We start from the raw sequence: 22,700 nt of genomic DNA, 5'->3' as shown, positions 1-22,700 counted from the left end.
CCTATATATACTGTCTATACTATTAGGATATAAATGTGAATGCAGGACTCTTCTTCTTCTTTTTTTTTTTTGGTATTTGTATCCATAGAACTTATCACAGTGTGCTTGGGACATAAGTGATTAATAAGTGCTCATTAACTCATCCATTTGAAAAATAAACAGAATGAACAAATTAATGGAAAAATTGGTTTTGATAAACCTATTAAAAGATTTCTGAATGAAATTCTTAGAGAAAACACCACTTTTTAGGCTTCCATGAGACTGATAAAAAACTGATCATATACTGAAGGCAAAAGTAACGAAATCCAGAAAGGCAGAATCATAAACAGCCAGTAACACACAAAAAAATTATAATCAGTAGAGGAAATGTAAACAAAAGTCAAAGGCTGAATCAAATAATAAAAACATATTTTAAAATGGAAAACAGATCGATATTTCCCAAACAAGTTGAAATGAGATTAGGTGTGGACAACTGAATGGTACAGTCTGCTACAGCTCTGAACTGCAAAGTCCAAGAGATTTTGCCAGCTTTAGTCTCTCCTACAGGCGTGGCATGTGCAACAATGCCAGGCAAAAGACTCAGAGAAATAAAGGGAAGACCAAAAATTATAAAGTTCTTTATTGCTTATGAACTGCACCTATAATGACAAAACTCACCTGGAGGCAAAAAAAAAGGTAAAGCATCTCATGAAAAACAAACCAAAAAAGTAGGAATGAAAGAAATCTAGTATTTCCAGATCTCAAACTATACCTATAAGACAGCAATCGGGACTCTTTGGTACTGGTTAAAACACAAAGTTTCTCCTGTTAACTACTGCAATAAGAAAAGGAAGTTTAAGAAATATGCATAGGTGTCTCAGTGGATAGAGGGCAAGGCCTTAAGACATGTGACCTTGGACACTTCCCTAGCTGTGTGATTCTGGGTAAGTGACTTAACCCTCATTGCCTAGCCCTCACCACTCTTCTGCCTTGAAACTGATACTTGGTATCTTTTCTAAGACACAAGGTAAGGGTTTAAAAAAATGCATTGGAATACAGGATCATAATTCTAGAGTTGGAAGGGGAACAAGAGAGATTAATTTAGTATAACTCCATATTATGAAACTGAGGCTCAGAGAGACTAAGTGACTTGCCCAAGGTTACACTAACTCCCAGGCCCCTAGTTCTCTTTTGGAAAGAGAAGGTAAACAACTTTCTAAATTATTTAATGGTTTATTTAGAAATCTTAAGTCAACATAAAAAACTCCTTCAGCAAATACAATACAAAGTAAAATTTAAAAATTCTTATTTTGGCATAACCAAAACTAGGAAAGGAGCAAGGAAAAATACTATTCAAAATAATTTAAAATCATGAAATATCAGTAAGTTAACCTAAGACATACAGGACTTCACATTAATACAGTAAAACTGACTACTCAAATTAAAAGTATTTAACAGTATACTTTAAAATTTTGTTGATATCTTTTTTAGATCTCACCTTCATTTTCAAATATATTCCCCCCTTCCTGCATCCAGCAAGTCATCCCTTCTAACAAATAAAAAAAAGCAGTTCAGCAAAACTAACCAACAAATCAACCTAGTCTGAAAGTATATGCACACACTAATATTCCTACACGTCTGCAAAGAAAGCAAAAGGAGGTATTATACTTTATAGAATGTGAAAAAAATATTAAGCCTTTAGGAAAGTGGAAAAAATAGGAATGAAAGGGGATTGGCATAATTAAACCTCAAAATATGTCATGAACAGTAATTATCAACTGAAATAATAAAAGGGCAAAATGACAAATGTTGGAGAGGATGTGGAAAAATGGGGACACTAATACGATATTGTAGGAACTATGAACTTATCCAACCATTTTGGCAGCAATGTGGAATTATGCCCAGAGACACAAAATTGTGCATACCCTTAGACCTAGTAATACCACTGTTGGCTCTGTTTCCCAAGGAGATGAGGGAAAAAGGAAAAGAAACCTACATGAAAATTTATAGCAGCCCTTTTTGTGGTGGCAAAAAATTGGAAATTGAGGGAATATTCATCAATTCAGAAATGGCTGAACAAGTAGTAGCATATGATTGTGATGAAATACTACTATGCCATAAGAAATGATGAGTAGGTTAAATTAAAAAACAAACAAACAACTTGGACAGACATACGTGAAATTATGAAAAATGAAATAAGTAGAGCTAAAAGAACATTCTTCTATATAGATACAGAAATAATATCTGAAGAGTAATTTGTGGATTTTCACACTCAAGAGAAAAAACTGATTGATAGAAACATGTCATTTACATACATATTTTTTTGTTAAGTGATGCCTTCTGCCTTCTCTAGTGCAGTAACCAACAAAAATTAATTTTTAAAATGCTAGCATTATACATGGCAGTATCAGGAAATATGGCTGAGGAATGGACCAGGATTATGCCAGGAAGTAATATTTTTAAATTTACATATATATATGTATACATATAACTAGAATATAATTCACTGTAATTGATAATTACATTAAGATATGTATAATGGCTGCAGCTTTCTATATAAAATAAATGCATGTAAGAGGAAAGAAAATAAAGTGCTAACACTAAAAAAAGGTAATTAACAAAAGTATCTGGCACTTTGTAAAAAAAAAAAGGTAGAAAAGCTGATCAGTGGAATAGATTTTGATAAGCAAGAAATGGAATGGAAAGCCTATAACAGTTTAGTTTTTCATAAATTCAAGAATACAAAGTACCAGGGAAAGAAAGAACACTTGATTAAAAAAAAATAACTGGATGGCAATCGGTGGAAAAATAGCCATAGAACAGAATCTTGCCTAACCTTTAAATTCCAAATTAATAATGAATCTAAATATGAAATATATATAAATATAAAAAAGTTTCACCATTACAAAATTAGTGGAGAAAGGAAGGTTATATCTTTCAAGACTGCAGATAGGGGATGAATTTGTAATTGGCTATAATACAGAGATTACAAGAGATCAAATATAAACACAAAAAGCTTTTGCATTAACAAAACACATGCATCAAAAATAAGAAAAGGTATGTACTGCATAAAACATCTAAAATAAATTTTTTATTCAAATGCTAATGTGAAGCTATACAAATCCATTCTTTATCAAGTGGTCAAAGGACATGAAAAAAGTTCTGAAAATGAGTAAATGAAGTAAAAGCATTTATTAATTTCCTACTATGTAGCAATCATGCTCCAAACCACTACTGATTAGAGAAATGCTAATTAAAACAACTCTGAGATACCATCTTATACCTAACAGATGGGGTAACATGACAAAAAAAGGATAATGACAAATGTTGGAGGGGATGTGGAAAAATTGAGACACTAATACACTATTGGTGGAACTGTGAACTGATACAACCATTCTGAAAAGCAATCTGGAACCATGTCCAAAAGGTCATAAAACCATGTCCAAAGGGTATTCACAAATACCCTTTGGCCCAGTAATGTCACTACTGTATCTATATCCCAAAGAGATCAGAGATAAGGAAAAAGGACCTACTTGCACAAAAATGTTTTTAGCAGCTCTCTTTTAGCAAAAAGTAGTGGCAAAGAACTGGAAACTAATCAAGTGTTCATTAATAGGGGAATAGTCAAACAGTTGTGGTATATGGTTGTAATGAAATGCTATTGTGCCATAAGAAATAATGAAAAGGATGAGTTTAGAAAAAACCTGGAAAGACTTGCATGCCATCTTTTACTTTATTTCCTTCATAAGTTTTTTTTGTATGTGTGATATGTGTCTTCTGTCATGGCATGGGGAATATGTTTTACATGAAAGCAACGTATAACCTATAACAGACAATTTACTGTCTCGGGGGAAGGAGGGGAGAAAATCAGAATTGCAAAATGTCAGAAAACAGTTGTTAAGGGTTTCTATACATAATTAAAAAAAGGAAAAGAAAGTTTGGAAAAAAAGAAAAGGTTGTGTGTTTGATTATGATAGTCTTAAACTCACGCTGCTTGCTGTATTGGATATGAATTTGTAGCCTCTTAAAATTTCTTAAACTGCTGTAGTAATTTTGTTTGTTGTGCTTTTTTTGGCTGTTTTCTTCATTCTATTATCACTTCAAATAAACCCTCTCATTTTTCTCAGATAGGAATTCTTCATATCTGTCCTTCCTTTTGAAGCATTTCTATTTCATTTCCAAAGACACAGAGTTACAAATGAATGTAGATAACAGTAGAAGGAGACTTCTGTAAAGAGGGAGGAAAATAAGAGGCTGCCAATGAGTTCGGCTCTTCAACAGCCCTCATAAAAACAGCAACAAAAAAGCGCCAAAGAAGCAAAACTCTCAGAAACCTTCAAAAGAACATTATTTTTAGAAAAAAAAAAAAGCCACTCAGATATGAAAAACAGAATTGAAACATGACGGGGGAAAAAAGTTCAAAAGAAAAGGCAGCAATACTTAAAAAAACAAAAAAAAACACCAAACCAACCACAATATAAACAAAAGAAGCATAAGAAACAAAACCTGAATTTCCTTGGTACAATGAATCCACTTCAGGAACTGAAGCAGCTTAATTATCATAGGATAATAATTGTTCTAAAGGGTAAATGGATATAACAAACAGCTCCTCAAAAGAAATGCAGACTATTAACACCTCATGAAAGATTTCTCCAAATAACTTCTGAAAATTCTATTTTTATTTCCAATTCTGAATTCTTTCCTTCCCACTTCTTTTTTCTCTTATTGAGAAAAGCAAGGAAATAAAAAAACTCAATACAAATGAATATTATTAAGCAAAACAAATTCCTGTGTTAGCTATGTAAAAACAAAACAAAACAAAAACATACATACCTTAATTTGTACTCTTGAGTTCATCACGTTTCATCAGGAGTCTTCTGGAATTGTGGTTGGCCATTATGTTTATCAGAGTGTCTAAATCTTTTAAAAGTTGTTTCCCTATAGTTGTTATTGTATAAATTGTTCTCCTGGTTGTTCACTTCACTTTGTATCAGGTCATGTAAGTTTTCCCAGGTTCCTCTGAAATCATCCCCTTCAACAATATCTTACAGCATAGTAGTATTCCATCATTTTCATATACTGTAACTTGTTTAGCCAATCCCCAATAAATGGGTATTCCCTTCTTTTCCCTATTTGAGCATAATGAACAATACTACACCATATGAAATAGCAAAATGAATGATTTTGGAGAAAACTAGAATGACCTGAATGAGGTAATGCAGAATGAAATGAGCACAACAAAAACAACTTCAAAAGATATGAAAACTGATCAATACAAAGACCAACCATGATTCTAGGGCTGAAGATAAGGAATATTAATCTCTTGACAGAGAACTGATCAAGACTGTAGATGAGGGCAGCTAGGTAGCTAAATAGATAGAGAACTGGGCCTGGAGACAGGAAGTTCTGGGTTCAAAACTGACCTCAGACACTTCCTAGCTTTGTGACCCTGGAAAAGTCACTTAAACCCAATTGCCTAGCTTTTACTACTTTTATACCTCTAAGACAGAAGGCAGGGGTTTAAAAAAAAAAGGACTATAGATGGACATTTTTTTTAAGTCATGGACAATTTAATTTACTTGATTATGCCTATCTATTACAAAGGTTTCCTTTTTTAAAATGATTCATTTAAGAGGAGAGTGATAGAAGTAAAGTAAATATTCATTCAAAAATATAAAAAGAATTTCTCTCATCTTTGGAGAACCACCAAATCCCACAACCTTATGCTGTGGACAGGATTCTTTTGTGCTCAGTGGAGAAAGAAGGAAATAAATTTCCTAATAAGTGGTCTCTTCTTTCCTCAGAATTTTTCGAGTATGTTGTACTTTCTTCTTCAGTCCCACTCAATTCTGTCTTAGTTATCTGACCCAGCATTCATTGTATATCCCTGCCCAGTTGGAAAGCTCTTCTGTTCTCATTTATTTTCATATCCCATTTAGGTCTTTGCACATAGGCTCAATTCAACAAGTTTGTGACCACCTAAATAATCCTTTCCAGGAAGATTCTACTCAACATTATTAGGAATGCCACCACCTTTAATATTTCTTTGTAATTTAAATAGATGAGAACTGGCCGATGGGTTTTGGCCATGTTCATTGACCCACACACAGGCCCCCCCCCCATTAATTCAGTGAGAAAGAAGAGAAGCAAAGGAGTCCTTCAATATTCTATACATTCTTCTCTCCTAAGGACACTGCCATCTGTATAACTGCCTAAAAGAAAAATAAATGGAAAAGCCACACAGAAAAAAATGTAATCAACCCAAAAAGACACGTGGAAAACTTTCAAGCCATTCTGGAAGTAGACCTCTAGGAACTGTTTCTCCCACACATCTTTAATGAATTAAAACTTACTTCCCTTTCAATTCTACCCGCATGCTATTACCAAAGCTATCTTAGTAAAGCAGCTGCTGCAGAATGTAGCTTACTAGCTAAGGTACCTAAACTCATAAGGCCCTAATCAGATTTTCAAAAACAAAGGGGAAGATTAGGTCTGTAAACTGTAAGCTAATGAATCTGATGACTTCCAATTCTTGAAAAAATATTCTAGAACACAATATTTAAAGGGATGGTGACTAAACATCTAGGGAAAAAAAAAGATTTACCATATTGCCTTTTCTGACAGCATTTTAAATGGGTAGATTAAAAGAATGCTATTTATACTTGCACTTGATTTGCGCAATAATTTGATACAAAGTCTCTGTGAAAGAGATTTGGGTTAGATGATAATACGATTAGAATAAAGATTTGGAACTGGTGAAGTGGCTGGACCAAGAGTTTGGTTATTAATGTTAACTTAAAAGGAATATTCCTGTGGAAGTCTTCCATAGGGATCTGTTTTTGGCACTGGGCTTTTAACATTTTTAAGTGTGCTTATCTTATTTGCAGATGACACAAAATTGGAAAGGATAGCTAATGCACTGGAGGTCAGGGTCAGGATGCAAAAAAAGATCTTTCAGGCTGGAGTACTGGACTGAATTAAGTAAGATTGAATTCCAAAGGGATAAACTTAAAAGTCCTATAAATAAGTTTTTCAAGTCAACTTTGTAAGTCCAAAATGGGGCAGGCATGGCTAGAAACGAGTTGATCTGAAAAATATCTAGGGGATTGAGGGGACTGTAGACTCAATTATTAGTTAACAGAGGTAAAGGAAATGGGGATGTTTGATTTGGGAATGAGAAGGTTTGGGAAGGGGCATAACAGCTATCCTTAAATATATGAAGGACTAGCATTATTAAATCTTGCTAACAATTAGAATATTCCAAAGAGGAAAGGGTTGTCTTGGGAAGTAGCGTCTCAAATAGAGTCTAGGTGACCATTTGTTTGGTATGCTGTAAAGAGGAATTCTTTTTTAGTTAAGACTTGAACTAGAGGGGCACTAAGGTCTTACATACTCACTCAATGAACTGCACCAATTTGAAGAGCTGGAATTTTAAAATTCTAAACTCAGATCTTCCTATTCTCTTTCACCTTTCCTGTTCACTAAACCTATTCTTCATCTTTATTTTAACTTTTGGTTCCTTGAGGTATCCCCCTTTTCCTTAACCCATCTCTTTGTTTGGCTTCATTTTCTTTCATACCCAGTCTCTACTCCAGTTGTTTCCTACTTGTTTCCATTAAGCTAGAATCACAGCATTGGAAGGAACCTTAAGAGGCTATCTCAACCTGCCCAGACCTGTACAATTCCATCTACATCATACTTGACAAGTGGTCATCCATTTCCCCGCTAGGACAGGTTTGTTTTTTTTTTAAACCCTTACCTTCTGTCTTGGAATCAATACTGTATTGGCTCTAAGGCAGAATCAATGTGTATTGGCTCCAAGGCAGAAGAGTGGTAAGGGCTAGGCAATGGGGGTCAAGTGACTTGCCCAGGGTCACACAGCTGGGAAGTGTCTGAGGCCAGATTTGAACCTAGGATCTCCTGTCTCTAGGCCTGGCTCTCAATCCACTGTGCTACCCAGCTGCTCCCATGGACAGGTTTTATCTTGTTGGAAAGGCTTCAAAGTACAGTCCCAATAATTGTCTGCTTTCCAAGGATGTATGAATGGAGAGGTTCAACAATAGTGTGCTGGTCACTAGATCATGATTTTTTTGGTTACAGTATCCCGCAAAAAGACCAAAAATACAACATGGCCTAAATCTTATGCAAAAACATCTTACCTTAATGTACTGACAGGGACACAGTGGAATTCCAGAAAAAGGGGAAAATCTACTAAGAATCACACAATGACTGTGTAATCTAAACTTTGAATCTTTCCCAGTCCATACCTATCATAGTATTCTGAAATGTACACAGTAGGTACCTAAAATGAGCAAATACAAAGTCTTGGCTCAAGTCTCAAACTACTCTAGTCGTTGTCCCCAAAATGTGTTTTCAATAAGACCCTATTCAATCTATCACAAGCCCTGAGGTTATTTCTGGCAGTCCCCAGGTCACTTGGAAGCTGCAAAATGAGAGGTTTGGAATAAGATGCTCTGAAGGCTCTTCCTAACTAGAAAATCCCATGATTTGAGAGAAGCAGCGTGGCCTAGGAGTCAAAAAAAGTCCCGAGTTCCAATCTTGCTATATATGATCATAACTAAGTCACTTAGCCTCCAAGAGCCTCAATCTCCTCACCTGTAAATTGGGGATAGTAATGCCTATCTAGAGTGTCTATTTCTCAGTATTACTGTAAGACTAAGAGGAGACCCGGAGCACCTTCAAACTTGAAAGGGATAAATGTTAGCTTTCATTATCACAACCTTAGCTTTCCAGGCTTTTTCAATTCACTCTCCTTCCCTTTATATACAACTTCAGTCAAACTATACTAATAGTGCCTCCCTTTTCTCAGCCTTCTTGCCTTCATCCTTTGTGTAGCTTCTATCTCAAAGTAAGTTAGAATTCTTCTCTTTTTTGAAGGTCCACAGGTTCAGGATCTTTTTTTTTCCTCCTGATTCCCCAAAGCTAAAAGTGATATGAAATCACTCCTCAAAATTTGTTACAGCACATAATCTAAACTTTTCCTTTGCCCTTATAACAATATGCATACACATTTTATCATGCCCACTGGATTGCTGTTAAGCTCCTGAGGGTGAGGGCTATGCTTATTTTTGTACTCTCGTGGCCCACCATTGACCTGCCACAGTGCCATAAATGGGTAGGCAATTCAACAACATTTAACCAACTCCTAGTCTGTACAAAGTACTGTTAGAAGTGGCAAATACAAAGATGAGAAATTAAGTGCTTCCTATCCTTAAAAAGCTTACATTACAACTTGTATACAGATAAATACATATAGGGCAATTTTAGGAAAGAGCGAATACTAACAACTGGAGTCAGTTACCACCCTAGGGGATGGTACCTAATCTGAATCTTAAAGGAAGTTGGGGATGCTAAGAAGATATGGTGAACAGGAGGTACATCTCTGCAGCAGGGGCAGGATCACCATAGTCCAGAGGCTTGGGGTCAGGCAATGGATTACTGAGTCCAGGGGACAAGGACTTCACTGGCCAATTAGGTATGGCTGTAGTGTACCTGGAGAGGAGAAATGGGAATAAATCTGGAAATACAAATGGGAACCAAATCCTAGAGGATTTTAAATAATGCCAGACTGAGTGCTTGCTTCCAGAGCATATTTACTAAAGGTAGAAGATAAAGAAAAGATGAATAAAAACATTGAGTAAAGGAAGACATGCAAATATGTAAAGTGTTTCATTAAATTTTTTTTATTACAAATAAAGTTTAAATTTTGCACAAACAAAATCAATGTAGAAATCCTTAAAAGGTAAGTATTAACAGATATGAACAGCTTTCTAAAGAATAGTAAACCATCAACAACTAGATGAAAAAAATGTGCCCAATAATTATAAATAAGTGAAAGGCATATGAAAACAACTTTGAGGTTTTACCTCATGCATGGGAAACTGAGAGAGATGAGAAAAAAACAGAAAAGTCAATGTTGGAGTGGCAACTATAGAAGACAGGAATACCAACAGAGAGCTTTGAACTGACTGGACCATTCTGGAGACCAATTTGGAGTGGTGCCAAGAGAAAAGACTAAACTTTTCATACCTTTTCTAATCAAGAGATCCTACTTTTGGGCACATAATTCGAGAAAGTAAAAAAGAAAGGTCTCTTATCTATATCTAAGTATTCATAGTACTTTTTTTGTGGTTACAAAGAATTGGGTACAAAGTAGATGCCCATTTATCAGGGGAATGGCTAAGCAGAGGAAAACAACTAACTGGAAAGAGGACAAGGGGTCTGGGTTTGAATCCTGAGTGTGTTGCCTGTGTGACCAACCTCATGCAAATCCCTAAACCATCCTGGACTTCATTTTCCTCATCTGTAAAATGAAGGGGTTGGCCTAGATGCATCTGAGACCTCTTCCAGCTCTGATCTATGATCCTATGAGGGTAACAGATTATAAATAAGCAGAAAAATGAGTATGAATTTAGCCAAACATGAGATTAATATGAACTGGTATAAGAGTTAATCATCAGAATCAGAAGGATGTACACAATAATTACATCAATGTAAATTAAAAGGACACTGAAAGAAGAACAAATGTTGAAATCTTCCATCCTTTTGTCACCCAAGAGGTGGGAGCTACAAAGGCAGGAAATGGCATCCTTAGTAGAAATAGTCAACAGATTTTTTTTTCCAGAACAGGGACAGTTACATACTGTACAGAAATTACTGCAATGTAAAAACAACAAAACTAATTTTTTTTAAAATGCCAGGCTGAGTTTGTATTTTATCTCAGAACTTGGGCTCTTGTTCTTTTTGGTGTCATGGGCTCAAAGTCTGCTGAAGCCAGTTTTCTTGAAAATGATTTGGAGTGATGAAAATGAAGAATATTTTCTCCTCAGAATGTTTTAGGTACATTAATTTGGTAGTTGTGTGCAAGATGGATTCAAAGAGATAGACTGGAAACAGGGAGACCAATGAAAGGTTTATTTTAAAAAATTATTGCAACAGTTCAGTAGAAATGACAGAGATGAATTAAGTGGTGGCTATGAGTGGAGTGAAAGGAGACATATATCACAGATATTGTGGGGGTAGAATTGCTAAGATCTGGCAATTGGCTGGATTATTAGTGGAGGGCTATGAGGGAGAGGGAAACATAAAAGATAACTTAAATTGTAACCTTGACTGTTTAGAAAGTTGGTAGTATTCTTCATAGATATAGGGACTGTTGGAAGGGAGGGTAAATTGAGGGTGGAGGAAAATAAGTTCTAATTTGGTCGTGTTGAGTTAGAGATATCTAAATGGAAATGTCCGGAAGGCACTTAAGAGTTTGTTGAACTGGATTCCTCCCTTGCACTATTCTGTCCTTCCCTCATCCCTTGGTTTATCCAACTCTTACCTCCAATTCTTCTGGGAAGCCTTCATTGGTCATACACCTGAAACTGATGGTTATTTTTTGTCTTTGTATCACCAGTACCCAGAACAGTACCTTGTACATAATAGGCACTTCATAAATGCTTATTGCCTGAACTCCTAAAGCACTTATTGTTCTAACTTGATAACTTAATTACAGTACTGCTATTTTTCAAATGTGTATCTTACCTTCAAAAGTAGACTGCAAACTTTTTAGTATCCCCTAGATTGAAGCACAGAATCTTGTGTTACAAGTTCAATAGATAATTATTGACTGATTTTTATAAACGTAGAATGTAGAGAGCAGGATGAGTTAGTACTGACATGATAAAAAAGAAAAAAGCAAACAAAACAAAAATCAAACTCCTTCTTGGGTCAAAAACTCAATGAATTGGTTAACTTTGCACTTGTCTTTCTTCTATACTGAGTGCATAAGCACCCACAAAAAGCTGGTTAACTGAGATGCTATAAACCTGAAAGCACTAGATAAATGTTTTTTATGGTAGATGCTTTTTAATCGTGCCCTACTCTGTAACCCCTTTCTTTGGGTTTTCTTGGCAAAGATACTGGAGTGGTTTGGCATTTCCTTCTCCAGCACATTTGATAGATGAGGAAACCAAGGCAAACAGTGCTAAATGACCTGCCCAAGGGTCATACCTAGTCTGAGGCCAGATTTAAAGTCAAGAAGATGAGTTTTTCTGATTCTTGGTCAGGTGCTCTATCCACTGTGCCACCTACCTCTGAATATTCAACAGTATCTCTAGAAACCCAATGGTCTAAAATAGGTTAAAAAAAAAAGGCCCAATCCTCCTTCCCTTCATTGCAAAGACAATGGAAATGGAAGATTGCATGTACCATCAAACTTTGTGAATGTATTGGTTAGTTTTGCTGAATTGCTCTTCCCCCCTCCCTCTCTCCCTCTCTTTTTTAGAAATAAGCTTGTACTGATAACTTTTGTTTATACAATGTCTAAATTCCCCCCTGAAACTCTCCTTCTTCCCCTTAGAACCATCCAGCATAATAGATTTTTTTAAAGAACAAAGAAAAGTAGGAAAAGGGGGGAAATAATCAAAACTGATTCATACCTTCCTCCTCTTTTTAAAAAGGTTTATTAGATGAGGTTGCTGGATTGGTAGAGGTAGAGAAGGGATAGATTCAGAAATGAATATGACATAAAAACATAAAGGTATCAATAAAAATTTTAAATTCTAAAATTTTGTAGTCAAGGGCTCCAGTTTCAGGTTTTTTTGTATTCTGTGCTACACAAAGAACACTTCCAGCTATGCCTTCTGTTTCCCAAGTCATGCCCAAGTCACAAGGGCATAGATTTGGAGTTGGAAAAGACATGGAAGAACATCTAGTTGGGCTCCTTCATTTAGCAGATAAGGGTAATAAGGCCCAGAAAGATTGTGTGACATGCCCAAGCTCATGAATAGGTAGAATTCAACCTTGGGCCCTCTTACCCTGGCTCCATTCACCATGACACCTCTACGGTTTCTGATTTGAGTTTGCAATTCTAGGAGCAGAAACTTGGAACCAAAATGGTCACATTTGTATCACTTCTTTATACAGCATACATAAAAATCAGAGCTTTATCTAATCAGGATAATCTCTTACAATCTGGAAGGGACCAAGTAGTGAAAAAATGTAAATACCAAATAGGAGTTAATATTGGATCCTTAAGGCAAGAAACCCACTGAATTGGGGGGCAGGGGGATGAACAAACCTGCAATTTAGGGAAATCATTTTAGTAACAGTGTGGAAGATGAATTAGAGTGGGGGCTGAATATACAGTCCAAGAAGTAATTTATTCATAATAAAACCAACACTGTTAACTCCTTTATTTGCTTCTGTAAGGAAACATCTGTACTAGACTTCCATTTAGCTTCAATTTATCTTTGTTGTCTAGTTTCACTACAGTAAGAGTTTCAAGATAGATCTGACCCAGTTGCTCCAGCAGTATAATCACTTGTTCACAGGTCAAGGACCTCGAATCTGGAGTACTAATAACCAGGCTAATTTTTATAGACTATAAAAACTGCTTGCCTTTTGGTACTGTCTGACTCCCTTTTTTCCCATTCTGCCAATACCACTGCAAAAGCAAAGGAAAGCATAGGATCAAAGGCCATTTTATATATTTTTTTATTGTTCCATAATAGTCAAAAATCTCATTACCAAATGTGTAACCTCATGATAAGCCTCTCTATACTTGGTCATGTTGTGTCATTTCCAATTTTTCTTTTAGGTCCTGAACTTTTAAAAAATATTCTCAGCTCCCATGGAACCTACTAAGAAGATTATCTAGGAAATGATAATGGGGAAGAGAGGAGCAGGGGACAGGGGAAGGAAGAACATGTAATCAATCAACAAACATTTACTGAGGGGGCAGCTGAGTAGCTCAGTGGATTGAGAGCCAGACCTAGAGATGGGAGGTCCTAGGTTCAAATCTGGCCTCAGCCACTTCCCAGCTGTGTGACCCTGGGCAAGTCACTTGACCCCCATTGCCTAGCCCTTACCACTCTTCTGCCTTGGAGCCAATACACAGTATTGATTCCAAGATGGAAGGTATGGGTAAAACAAAAACAAATAAACAAACAAAAACCAAACATTTACTGAGTTCTCTCTTCCTTCATGCCTCTTTCACAGTTGGCTTCAAAAAGCAGACTTAAGTCTGTTGCAGAATTATCTTTAAAATATTTCAGAGATGGTGGAATCTGCTAGAGCTTATACCATATTGACACAGCTTTTGAGAAACCTGATTCCCATCATGAGGAAGTGTAAGAGCAAGACTGTATCAGTTAGGGCAACTAAAAAGTGAAGTGTATAAAGCAGTGGGCCCAGACTCAGGAAGACCTGAATTCAAATCCAGCTCAGATACCTACTGGCTGTATTACCTTGGACAAGTCACTTAACCTAATTTGCCTCAGTTTCCTCATCTATAAAATGAGCTGGCAAATGAAATGGCAAACCAGTTCAATGTCTTTGCCAGGAGAAGCCCAAATGGCATTATGAAGAGTTGGACATGACTGAATAACAATTGTCAGCCAAGTAAGAAGATTATTTTTTGCCAATCCACTTTCTGATCTATTTTGAAAGGACTTCTTTAGCATAGAGCTGTTTAATGAAATGACTTTAAGATTTTTAAAGTTCTGTTGCTGTGGATTTTATAACATGTAGGGTAGAGAGAAAAAAGGAGTGGTTGGAAAAACAATGCTTAAACAGGAAGTTTCAGAGACTGATTAAACTTGTGGCTGTGAATGTAGAGGAAAGATTAAAAAATGCAGAAGTTAACATCCTAGCAGCAGAACCTGCTCAGATGCTTGCTATATAACAAGCCCAGATATTCCATTAATTTATTAAAACTGTCAGGCAGACCTAGCCAATTTTTATATTGCTCTAAAAAAACCCCTCTGGGTACTATGTAACAATTCTCTCATTTATTAAGCACCTACCATATGCAAAATGTTTTTGATACTAAGCTAAAATAAAATATTCTCAGCTCCCATGGAACCTACTAAGATTATCTAGGAGATGATAATGGGGAAGAGAGGAGCAAGGGACAGGGGAAGGGAGAACATGTAATCAATCAACAAACATTTACTGAAAGCCTATTATGTACCAAGAACTATGCTAGGTGCTTGGAATAAAAAAAGTAAAATCAAAACAGACCTAGCCCTCAAGGAGCTTACATACTGTTCAAGGAGACATGCAATATAGGTGTGTATATATGTAAATATACACACACACATATATATATGTATATATATGATAGAGAAATATGTGTATATATACACATACACAAAAAATTCAAGAGGGCACTAGCACTAGGGGTGGGGGTGGGGCAGGAAAGAGCTCATATCCTATGGGGATTAAGCAGATTCTTCTGATTCTAAGATTCTGTTCTTTCCATTATACCACTCTCCATGTGACATCTCCTTGGATCTTCTAGGTCCCATGTGACAGGAAGGTGGCTGGCTAGAGATTTTTGAGGCTACGGACCAACCCCTCCAATGGAATTAAGTCCTGTGGTAGAAAAAGCAGGCAGTGGAGCAGCCAATGTTGTTTCCAAGTGAGGAGCTGGAGGCATGTGCAATTCATGAAGCAGCAATGAGGGCAGCTGCAGAGGCAGCTTCTGGAGAAAAAAGAGCAGAAAAAGCAGAAAAGGAACCTGGAGACAGATACTCAAAGAGGCAATGCTAGGTCACAATCAGGGTCTTTGGGATTTCATGTCCTTCGCCTAGAGCCAGTGAGTAATGGTGTGGAGGCAATGAGCATGGGGATGATCTAGAGATCTAGTGAGGGATCAACACTACAAAAGGGAGGGACACAGCTCTGGCAAAGCACCTAAAGCAGCAGAAACCAACTTCAGAGCTAGTGCAAAAGCAGCTGAAAATACCTCTGGAAGGTGGAGGTTGTACACATGAGATCTTAGGGGCAGATTAAGTATAATCATACAAGATAAAGTAATGGAAAGCAGTATAGGAGATCTAGAAAAAATATGCTAGAAAAATACAAGAGAGGAGAGGACACTTTCAGCTGGAACATGAGAAGTCAGGAAAGGCTTCATCAAAGTGCTAGCAGTTGAGCTGAACCTAGAAAGATAAGGATTTTGAAAGTTTGGAGGAAAGGTGGGGGAAGGCTTGAAAGTGATAGCATATTATCAAATCTTCAGGAGCACGGCAGGACATATAAAGAGGAATAACATGAAATGAAGCTGGAAAGTTAAGCTATAGGCAAATTATCGAGGGCCTTTTATAGCAAACCAAAAAGCTTTTTTTTTTTTTTTGTCGAGGGATCAGGGAAGTGAAGTGATCATAGCTGAGTCTTAGGAAGATTATTTTGGTAGCTGTGTGAAACATGAATTGGAGGAATATCTACATAAATGGTGTGGCAGATTAGTATAATTGATTACTGAACCATAAGAAATGATGAATTTAGCTGACATAGATTGAGAAAGGTAGAACCTAAAGAATGATAAATAGGATAACTATAATAATATAAGTAAACACTAAAAAAAATATCCTAAATAAAACTCAAGTCAAATGCAATGATCAATACTGGCTGATTAGATGATGTTGAAACATCCTATCTTCTTCTCAAAAGACAGATGAAAGACCATTAAAGTGCGATGCTAGGATGAAGGAGTGTTGAGAGACAGAGAGACATGGGAGGGGGAGAAGTAGAGAGGGGGAAGGGGGAGAGAGAGGGAGAGAGAGGGAGAGAGAGAGAGAGAGAGAGAGAGAGAGAGAGAGAGAAGCAAGAGCATTAATTTGTTGTAGATCTACTCTTCAGGAATTAATGACTACCCTCTAGCAGGTTTCAGTAGCTCAGAAAAGGGGATAGGGTGGTAACTCAGGATGGAAGATTAGCAGGGCTTGAGTAGCAGAAAGACAAAGGGAGAAAGGATGGATTCCACCTCTATAGGGAATTGATTAGGGTCCAGACTTTGAAGGAAAGAAAAGGAAGTTAAGGTAAGATGTTAGGACTGGGAAAATGGGGTGAGGGGGAATGGAGATTGGCAGTCAGGGGGAAGAATAAAGAAAGATTTAGGAGGGAATTACTAATACTGTAGGTGTGGAAAAGCAGGAATTTGAGATTTCTGTGGCAAGTGTCAGAAGTCAAGAACTTGAGAACAAACCTGGTTAGCCTTAAACTACTCCTTTTTCTGTATCTGGCTGAGGTAGAGAAGATACAGTGATCACAGGAATTAGAGATTGAAAAATTGTGGCTGGGATTATTGAAGGTTCATCAACTTGAGTACTGAGGTCACTAAGATCCAGAGTAATGATTATGGGAGTGGAGTGAAACAAGTATTGTGTGGAATTTGTTCTTAAAGAGCCTGGCATGACCTTGGTCCAAAGGAAACTGCAAGTTGTAGCTATGCACAAAAGGACTTGCTTTGATCTTAAAGGTCACCAATTTGTGTGTGTGAATTCTGGCATTCCACACCCCTCCTGCCTCTCCCCCATCATGTCAGTAAGCTCTAAATGCAGCCTTAGATACATTATCTGTGCCAAACCATGGCTCTAGGCCAAGAAGAGTGTTAGAAGAGGGCCAGGTGACATCTGCTACATTTTGGCCAGATCCAACTTCAGAAGCTGGGAGGTGTCCATGGGCTAATTTCACAACAATTACAGAAAGATTAAGGGGGAAATAGTGTAGAAAGCATTTATCTCTATATCCTACTTGATAAGAGCCCAGACCACAAATGCTAAGACACCCTTTGTAGCCAGAACAAGTGTCTGGATGAGTGATTCTGAATTGGAGGTCTAGTCCTACTTCCAAAGTGTTAAAAAAGAATGTCGGTGTGATTGCATATAGAGAGTTCTGGACTTGGATTCAGGATTGGCTATCTTCAACATTTATTAGCTATGTGGACATGGGGAAGTAAGCCACTCAGATGTTCAATTTCCTTATTTGTAAAATGGGCATAAAAACAGTGCTACTCATCTCATAGGGCTGTTGTAAGAAAAGTGCTCTGCAAGCCTTAAAGGGATGTGGAAATGAATTTTTATTTCTACTACAGAGATGTATCAAGTACAGAGGGCTGAGAATTGCCTCAGAGTCCAGATGCCTTGGGTTCAAGTCCAACCTCTGATATATATTGGCAAGAGTTAACCCTCCACATTGCTACTAGGAATTCACTAAGTTTACAAAGCAGTGACTAATTTTCTTGTACTGATAAAACGACTTTCCTTACCTCCCCTATAATAAGGAAACCACAGGTTTTAATCCCTGCCTCCCCCAAAAGGCACTTTAAAGGTTTATATAAGTTTTATTGGTCCTATTACATAGACAAGGAAATTAAGGTTCAAAGAATTTAAAGGAGAGCAAGTTATACAGCTTAGGGATCAGACTCCAAGGTCTCCTACTTCCAAGTCTAAAATTCCTTCCCCTTTAACCCAGAGTATCTTACACATGATGAATTAAAAATCAATTCATATGGAGAACTAGAATCCTCTTGAGATAAATAAAGTCATCCTATACCAATGGTTTTCAAACTTTTTGGTTTCAGGATCCCTTTACCCTCACAAAAACTGAGGAGCTCCTCCCCCAAAACATTTTTATATATGTGGGCTATCAATATTTACAATTATTAGCAATGAAAACATTTTAGTATTATTATAAAAATAGTTTTGAGCTCACAGACTTCTGCCAAAAGGGATTCAAGGACTCCAAGTAGTCCACTTTAAGGACTGCTGTTTTAGGCTCTTCAAAATTAAGGTTGGGAATCACTGATCTACACCAGTCAGGTATAAAGTAGCAGGCCACAGTTTATCTTGGGTGCTCTTCTCCTTCCTTTCCTGTGCTACCACACACTCTTCTCCCCAAAAGACATCCAAGTGCTTTATGACTGTACATAGCCCCACATACTGTAGCACCCTCTCCAGGCTCGCCTTTGTGTCATTTTTTTTGAACTGTCTATATATTTCCTTCTTCATAGAATTGTGGTGGTCCTGTCATTTCAGTTATGTCTGACTTCATGATTCCATTTGGGGTTTTCTTGGAAAGATATTAGAGTGGTTTGCCATTTCCTTCTCTGACTCATCTGACAGATGAATTACTGAGTCTAACAGGGTTAAGTGACTTGCCCAGAGTCACATAGCTAGTAAATGCCAGAGGACTGATCTGAACTCAGGAAAATGAGACTTCCTGACTCTATCCACTATGCCACCTTCAAAGAGTATTACATTGAACCTATTCGAATAGGTCCCCCTGCCTTCACACGAATATCAATTAGATTTTAGGAAGATGGAAAAAAAAACCAGATAATAAGATATGAATAATTGGTAGGTTTAACATGGCAAATGTAATTTTAAAAAGAGGTGCTCTAAACCCAAATTAATCTCAACATGGCAGAAGGTGATTTTGGTTTCTCATTCTGACTGGATGGTGGTAAGGGATGCCATATAGGTGTACACCATGACAGGGCTTTCCATTTTTTTTCTGTGTTTCTGTATGAAAGAAGTAAAAAACTTGGCATCATGACTTTTAAAAGTTTGATTGCTAATCTACCAGGGGAAGCGAATATATAGTTATTTCTCAGCGCTTAGGGTAAATGAAGGGCATCAGCTTTTGAATCTTTAATCTCTCTTATGCACACAATATCTATGACTAATATCTATTTCCTCCCACAAATAAAGATGTTTTTGCACTATAATTTTAGATGTATTATAAAATGACTATTTGTTTACACAAAACGGTTTTATGTGGTACAAGTTTATATGTTACCACAACATGAAACAGTGATATTGAGGAGAAAGGGGTATGTATAAGAAAAGCAATATATGACTACTAAAGAATCAAACAGGGTAGGGTAAAACACAATGAATAATACTTTGGTGATCACTGACAGCGAAAGGATAAGATAGAAGTGATAGAACAGCAGAGAACAAATTGGCCCGCCAGTAGTAAGGACTAGGATTTGAAGCAGAGTTCAAAGGGATGGGAAAATATTCACAAGGAAAATGATAAATGTCTGGAACAAAGGAAAATGGTGAGAACCTAAGCTATACTAAGGCTTAATGCTAATTTTTAAATCAAGCTCACTTGAAAATGAATTTATGCAACACTCATCATTTAGATTTTGAAATAGCTTTATAAGTGTTATCTCCCATCAGGTCCAAACTCCTGAAACAGGTATTAAAAGTCTTCTACCTTCTGGCTAAACCTTATCAAATCTTATCTCCAACTACATTCTTTATACCCACACTTATCAGCCCATTCCAGTCCACAACTTTACTCTTGCCTGCCCTCTCCTCATTTCTTTTAGCCAAACAAAATCTTATCCATTCTTCAAAACTCAGTAGAAGTCCCACCTTTTAAAATAGTTAATCCAATCCTAACCTTTCTTCTCAGAATTTCTACAGGAGAGACTATACCACACAATTTAGAACTTAATGACATATTGCTTATATTTTTCTCTCGTTTCATATATTTTGTGCCTACAAATCTTGCCTCACTAAACATAAGCTTGTTAAGGAGAGAAACTTCTGTTTTGTACTTTCATTGGCACCTAGCACATTTCTCCCCTAAAAATGTCACGGATACCTCACTTAACATGGAAGTTCTCCAAAAAGGATGACAAGCATCTGTTTCTTCCAAGCTTGAAAGGTTAGGTTACTGACCCAGCAATAGTATATTAGTCCCAGACAAGTTAAATTCCTAGAGGGCTGACCATCAGGTGAAGATTTCTGTTTTGGCTAAGGCATTTCAAAGGTTGTCTGCAATCTGCTTCCATGAAAAGTGTCTACGCAAAAGCACAGATCTTGTAAAGCGTAGCAACAGTGAACAGGGTATTTCTAACACAACTCAGACATTCAATAAAGCTAATAAATAGCATGGCATTATAACCAACAGCTGGACTTGGGTCAAAGAACCTGGGTTGGTTTCATCCTCTGCAACATAAAGGAGTTGGATTAGATAACCCTTTAGCCTGGTTCACGTTTACATCTTAGCACTATTTCTTTGGGAAACAGCCTCAGCAATTAAAACTGAATGCTTAAGACCTGGAGATTGATGTGAAGGAGAAAAACAGCAAGAGCACATTGTTTTGTAATCATGTAGAAGGACTTGATGATGTTCATGATAAAAGAAGGCAGTTATAATGCAACTTGTTAGTACATGAATATAGTATGCTTTCAACATAACTGTTCATACAGCAACGGCCTGTGAAAAAGGTTTAAGAAGACTATCAGTTCTTTCCCTTCAATATCAGCAAATTCTATGGTTGTCAAGTGGGGGCATATACAAAAATAAGGCAGTATATTCCAGGTTTATTTCATGTTACCTGCATGTGCTACACACACAAGCTAAACTAGACTGAACCTAGCTATTTCTCAAACACTGAGATTCCATCTCTTGTCTCCAGGCTTTAGCAAAGGCAGTTTCCCTTGCCTGGCACCATCTGCTTACCAGAATTCCTAGCTTCCTTCAAGGCTCACCAGCCCAGGTGTCCCTTCCTGAACAAAGCATGTTCTGATAACTCTGGTTGTTAATGTTCTTCTTTTGAAATTACTTTATTTTTACTGGTCTGGGTACATAAGAAGTAGAATATAGACAGAAGCCGGAGAGGAGCAGGGGTTCTGGTGGTTTTCGACTTTTACCTCTCTGGTCCAGTAGCTAGCAACTCAATTTCATTTCAATTCAATAAACATTTATTAAGTGCCTACTAGGTGCCAGTCGCTGGGGTTACAAAAAGAAGCAAAAGACAATTCCTGCCCTCAAGGAGCTTACAATCCAACAAAGGAGATAAACATGCAAACAGATATATACTAGGCAAGCTATACAAAAGATGAATAGGAAATAATTAAAGGAGGGAAGGCACTGGAATTAAGCAGGATTGAGAAAGGAGGTGGGAATTTAGCTGGGAATTAAAGGAAGCCTGGGAGGTCGTGTCTTGCAGACTGCGGGCTCATAGTTTATTCAGTGGGTTGAACAGGAAGAAATGACCACAAGAAGAGAAGTGAGACACCCGAGCGCACTGCACGAAACCCCGAGGAAGGGATGGGACTAAGACATTGCGGGGTAGGGCGGATCCTGAGCTAGCTGTACCACTTGAACCGGGCTTGGACACACATGTAGAGAGGCACAGCCCCGAACAGGGTTAAGGCGAGGGTGTAAGGAGGTTGGTTAGAGACAGATGCTGTAGGGACAGGTGAGTGAGAACAAGGCATGGAGGGCGGAGGTGAGTGAGTGAAAGGCACAAGGAGAGTACGATGGATCCAGGAACGGAGGCGGAGGGAGAGAGGTGCAGGGTCAAAGGGCACCAGTGCTAAGACAACCTAAAAGAGTGTGTGGGGAGGGTCGTGCCCCAGAAGTAGGCAGTGTGAATTTCAGGGAGAGAGGGAAGATGGCCAGCAGGGTGGGGGTTCGAGTGTCCCACTAGACAATGCCCCGGGGGAAGGCCGGTGAGGGTGAACACGGGGAAGGCGTGTCCCTCGTCAGGGTTCCCCGGCCTGAGGGAGGAGAGACCCCTTACCTAGGAAGATGGAGATGATGAGCCGCAACGCCTGCTCCGAGGCACCAAGGGACGTCGCCAAATTCTGAAGGCTTAGTTCCTCGAAGTCAACGCGCAGGACCTTGGACGCTAGCTCAGATATTACCTCCTGCTCAGCTGCCGTCGCCATCTTAACTCCGGGCGCCCCCTTGGGACGCCCCCCACCCCACTCCGCGCGCCACGCTTGTGGGCAAGGCGCAACAGCTTCACCTCAACTCTAGCCTGAAGCCCGCCCACGGCATGGACATTGGCTATTCGCCCGCCCAGCCCGTCGTTCTTCGGGTTTTTATTGGGCTATACGAGCAAGGGGGCGGGGTTTGATGAAGCTCGGAGGGAAGAGGGCGGTGTTTGGCGTTTGTAA

General features: G+C 37.9%; 1 protein-coding gene across 1 annotated transcript in view; it reads right to left on the bottom strand.

The window, feature by feature from the left end:
- LPCAT3 (lysophosphatidylcholine acyltransferase 3) overlaps positions 1–22,700 on the bottom strand; it is a 33,342-nt gene extending 10,642 nt beyond the window's left edge. The window contains exon 1 of the mRNA XM_007503682.3: positions 22,322–22,700. Coding sequence (XP_007503744.2) covers positions 22,322–22,469 — 148 coding nt within the window. The 5' untranslated portion in view covers positions 22,470–22,700. The remainder of the gene's footprint in view (positions 1–22,321) is intronic.

The sequence above is a fragment of the Monodelphis domestica genome, chromosome 5 (genome assembly GCF_027887165.1).
Source record: "Monodelphis domestica isolate mMonDom1 chromosome 5, mMonDom1.pri, whole genome shotgun sequence".
NCBI classification, from domain to species: Eukaryota; Metazoa; Chordata; class Mammalia; order Didelphimorphia; family Didelphidae; genus Monodelphis; species Monodelphis domestica.
The sequence above is the reverse complement of the archived record's forward strand: the minus strand, read 5'-3'. Positions and strand labels throughout refer to the sequence as shown.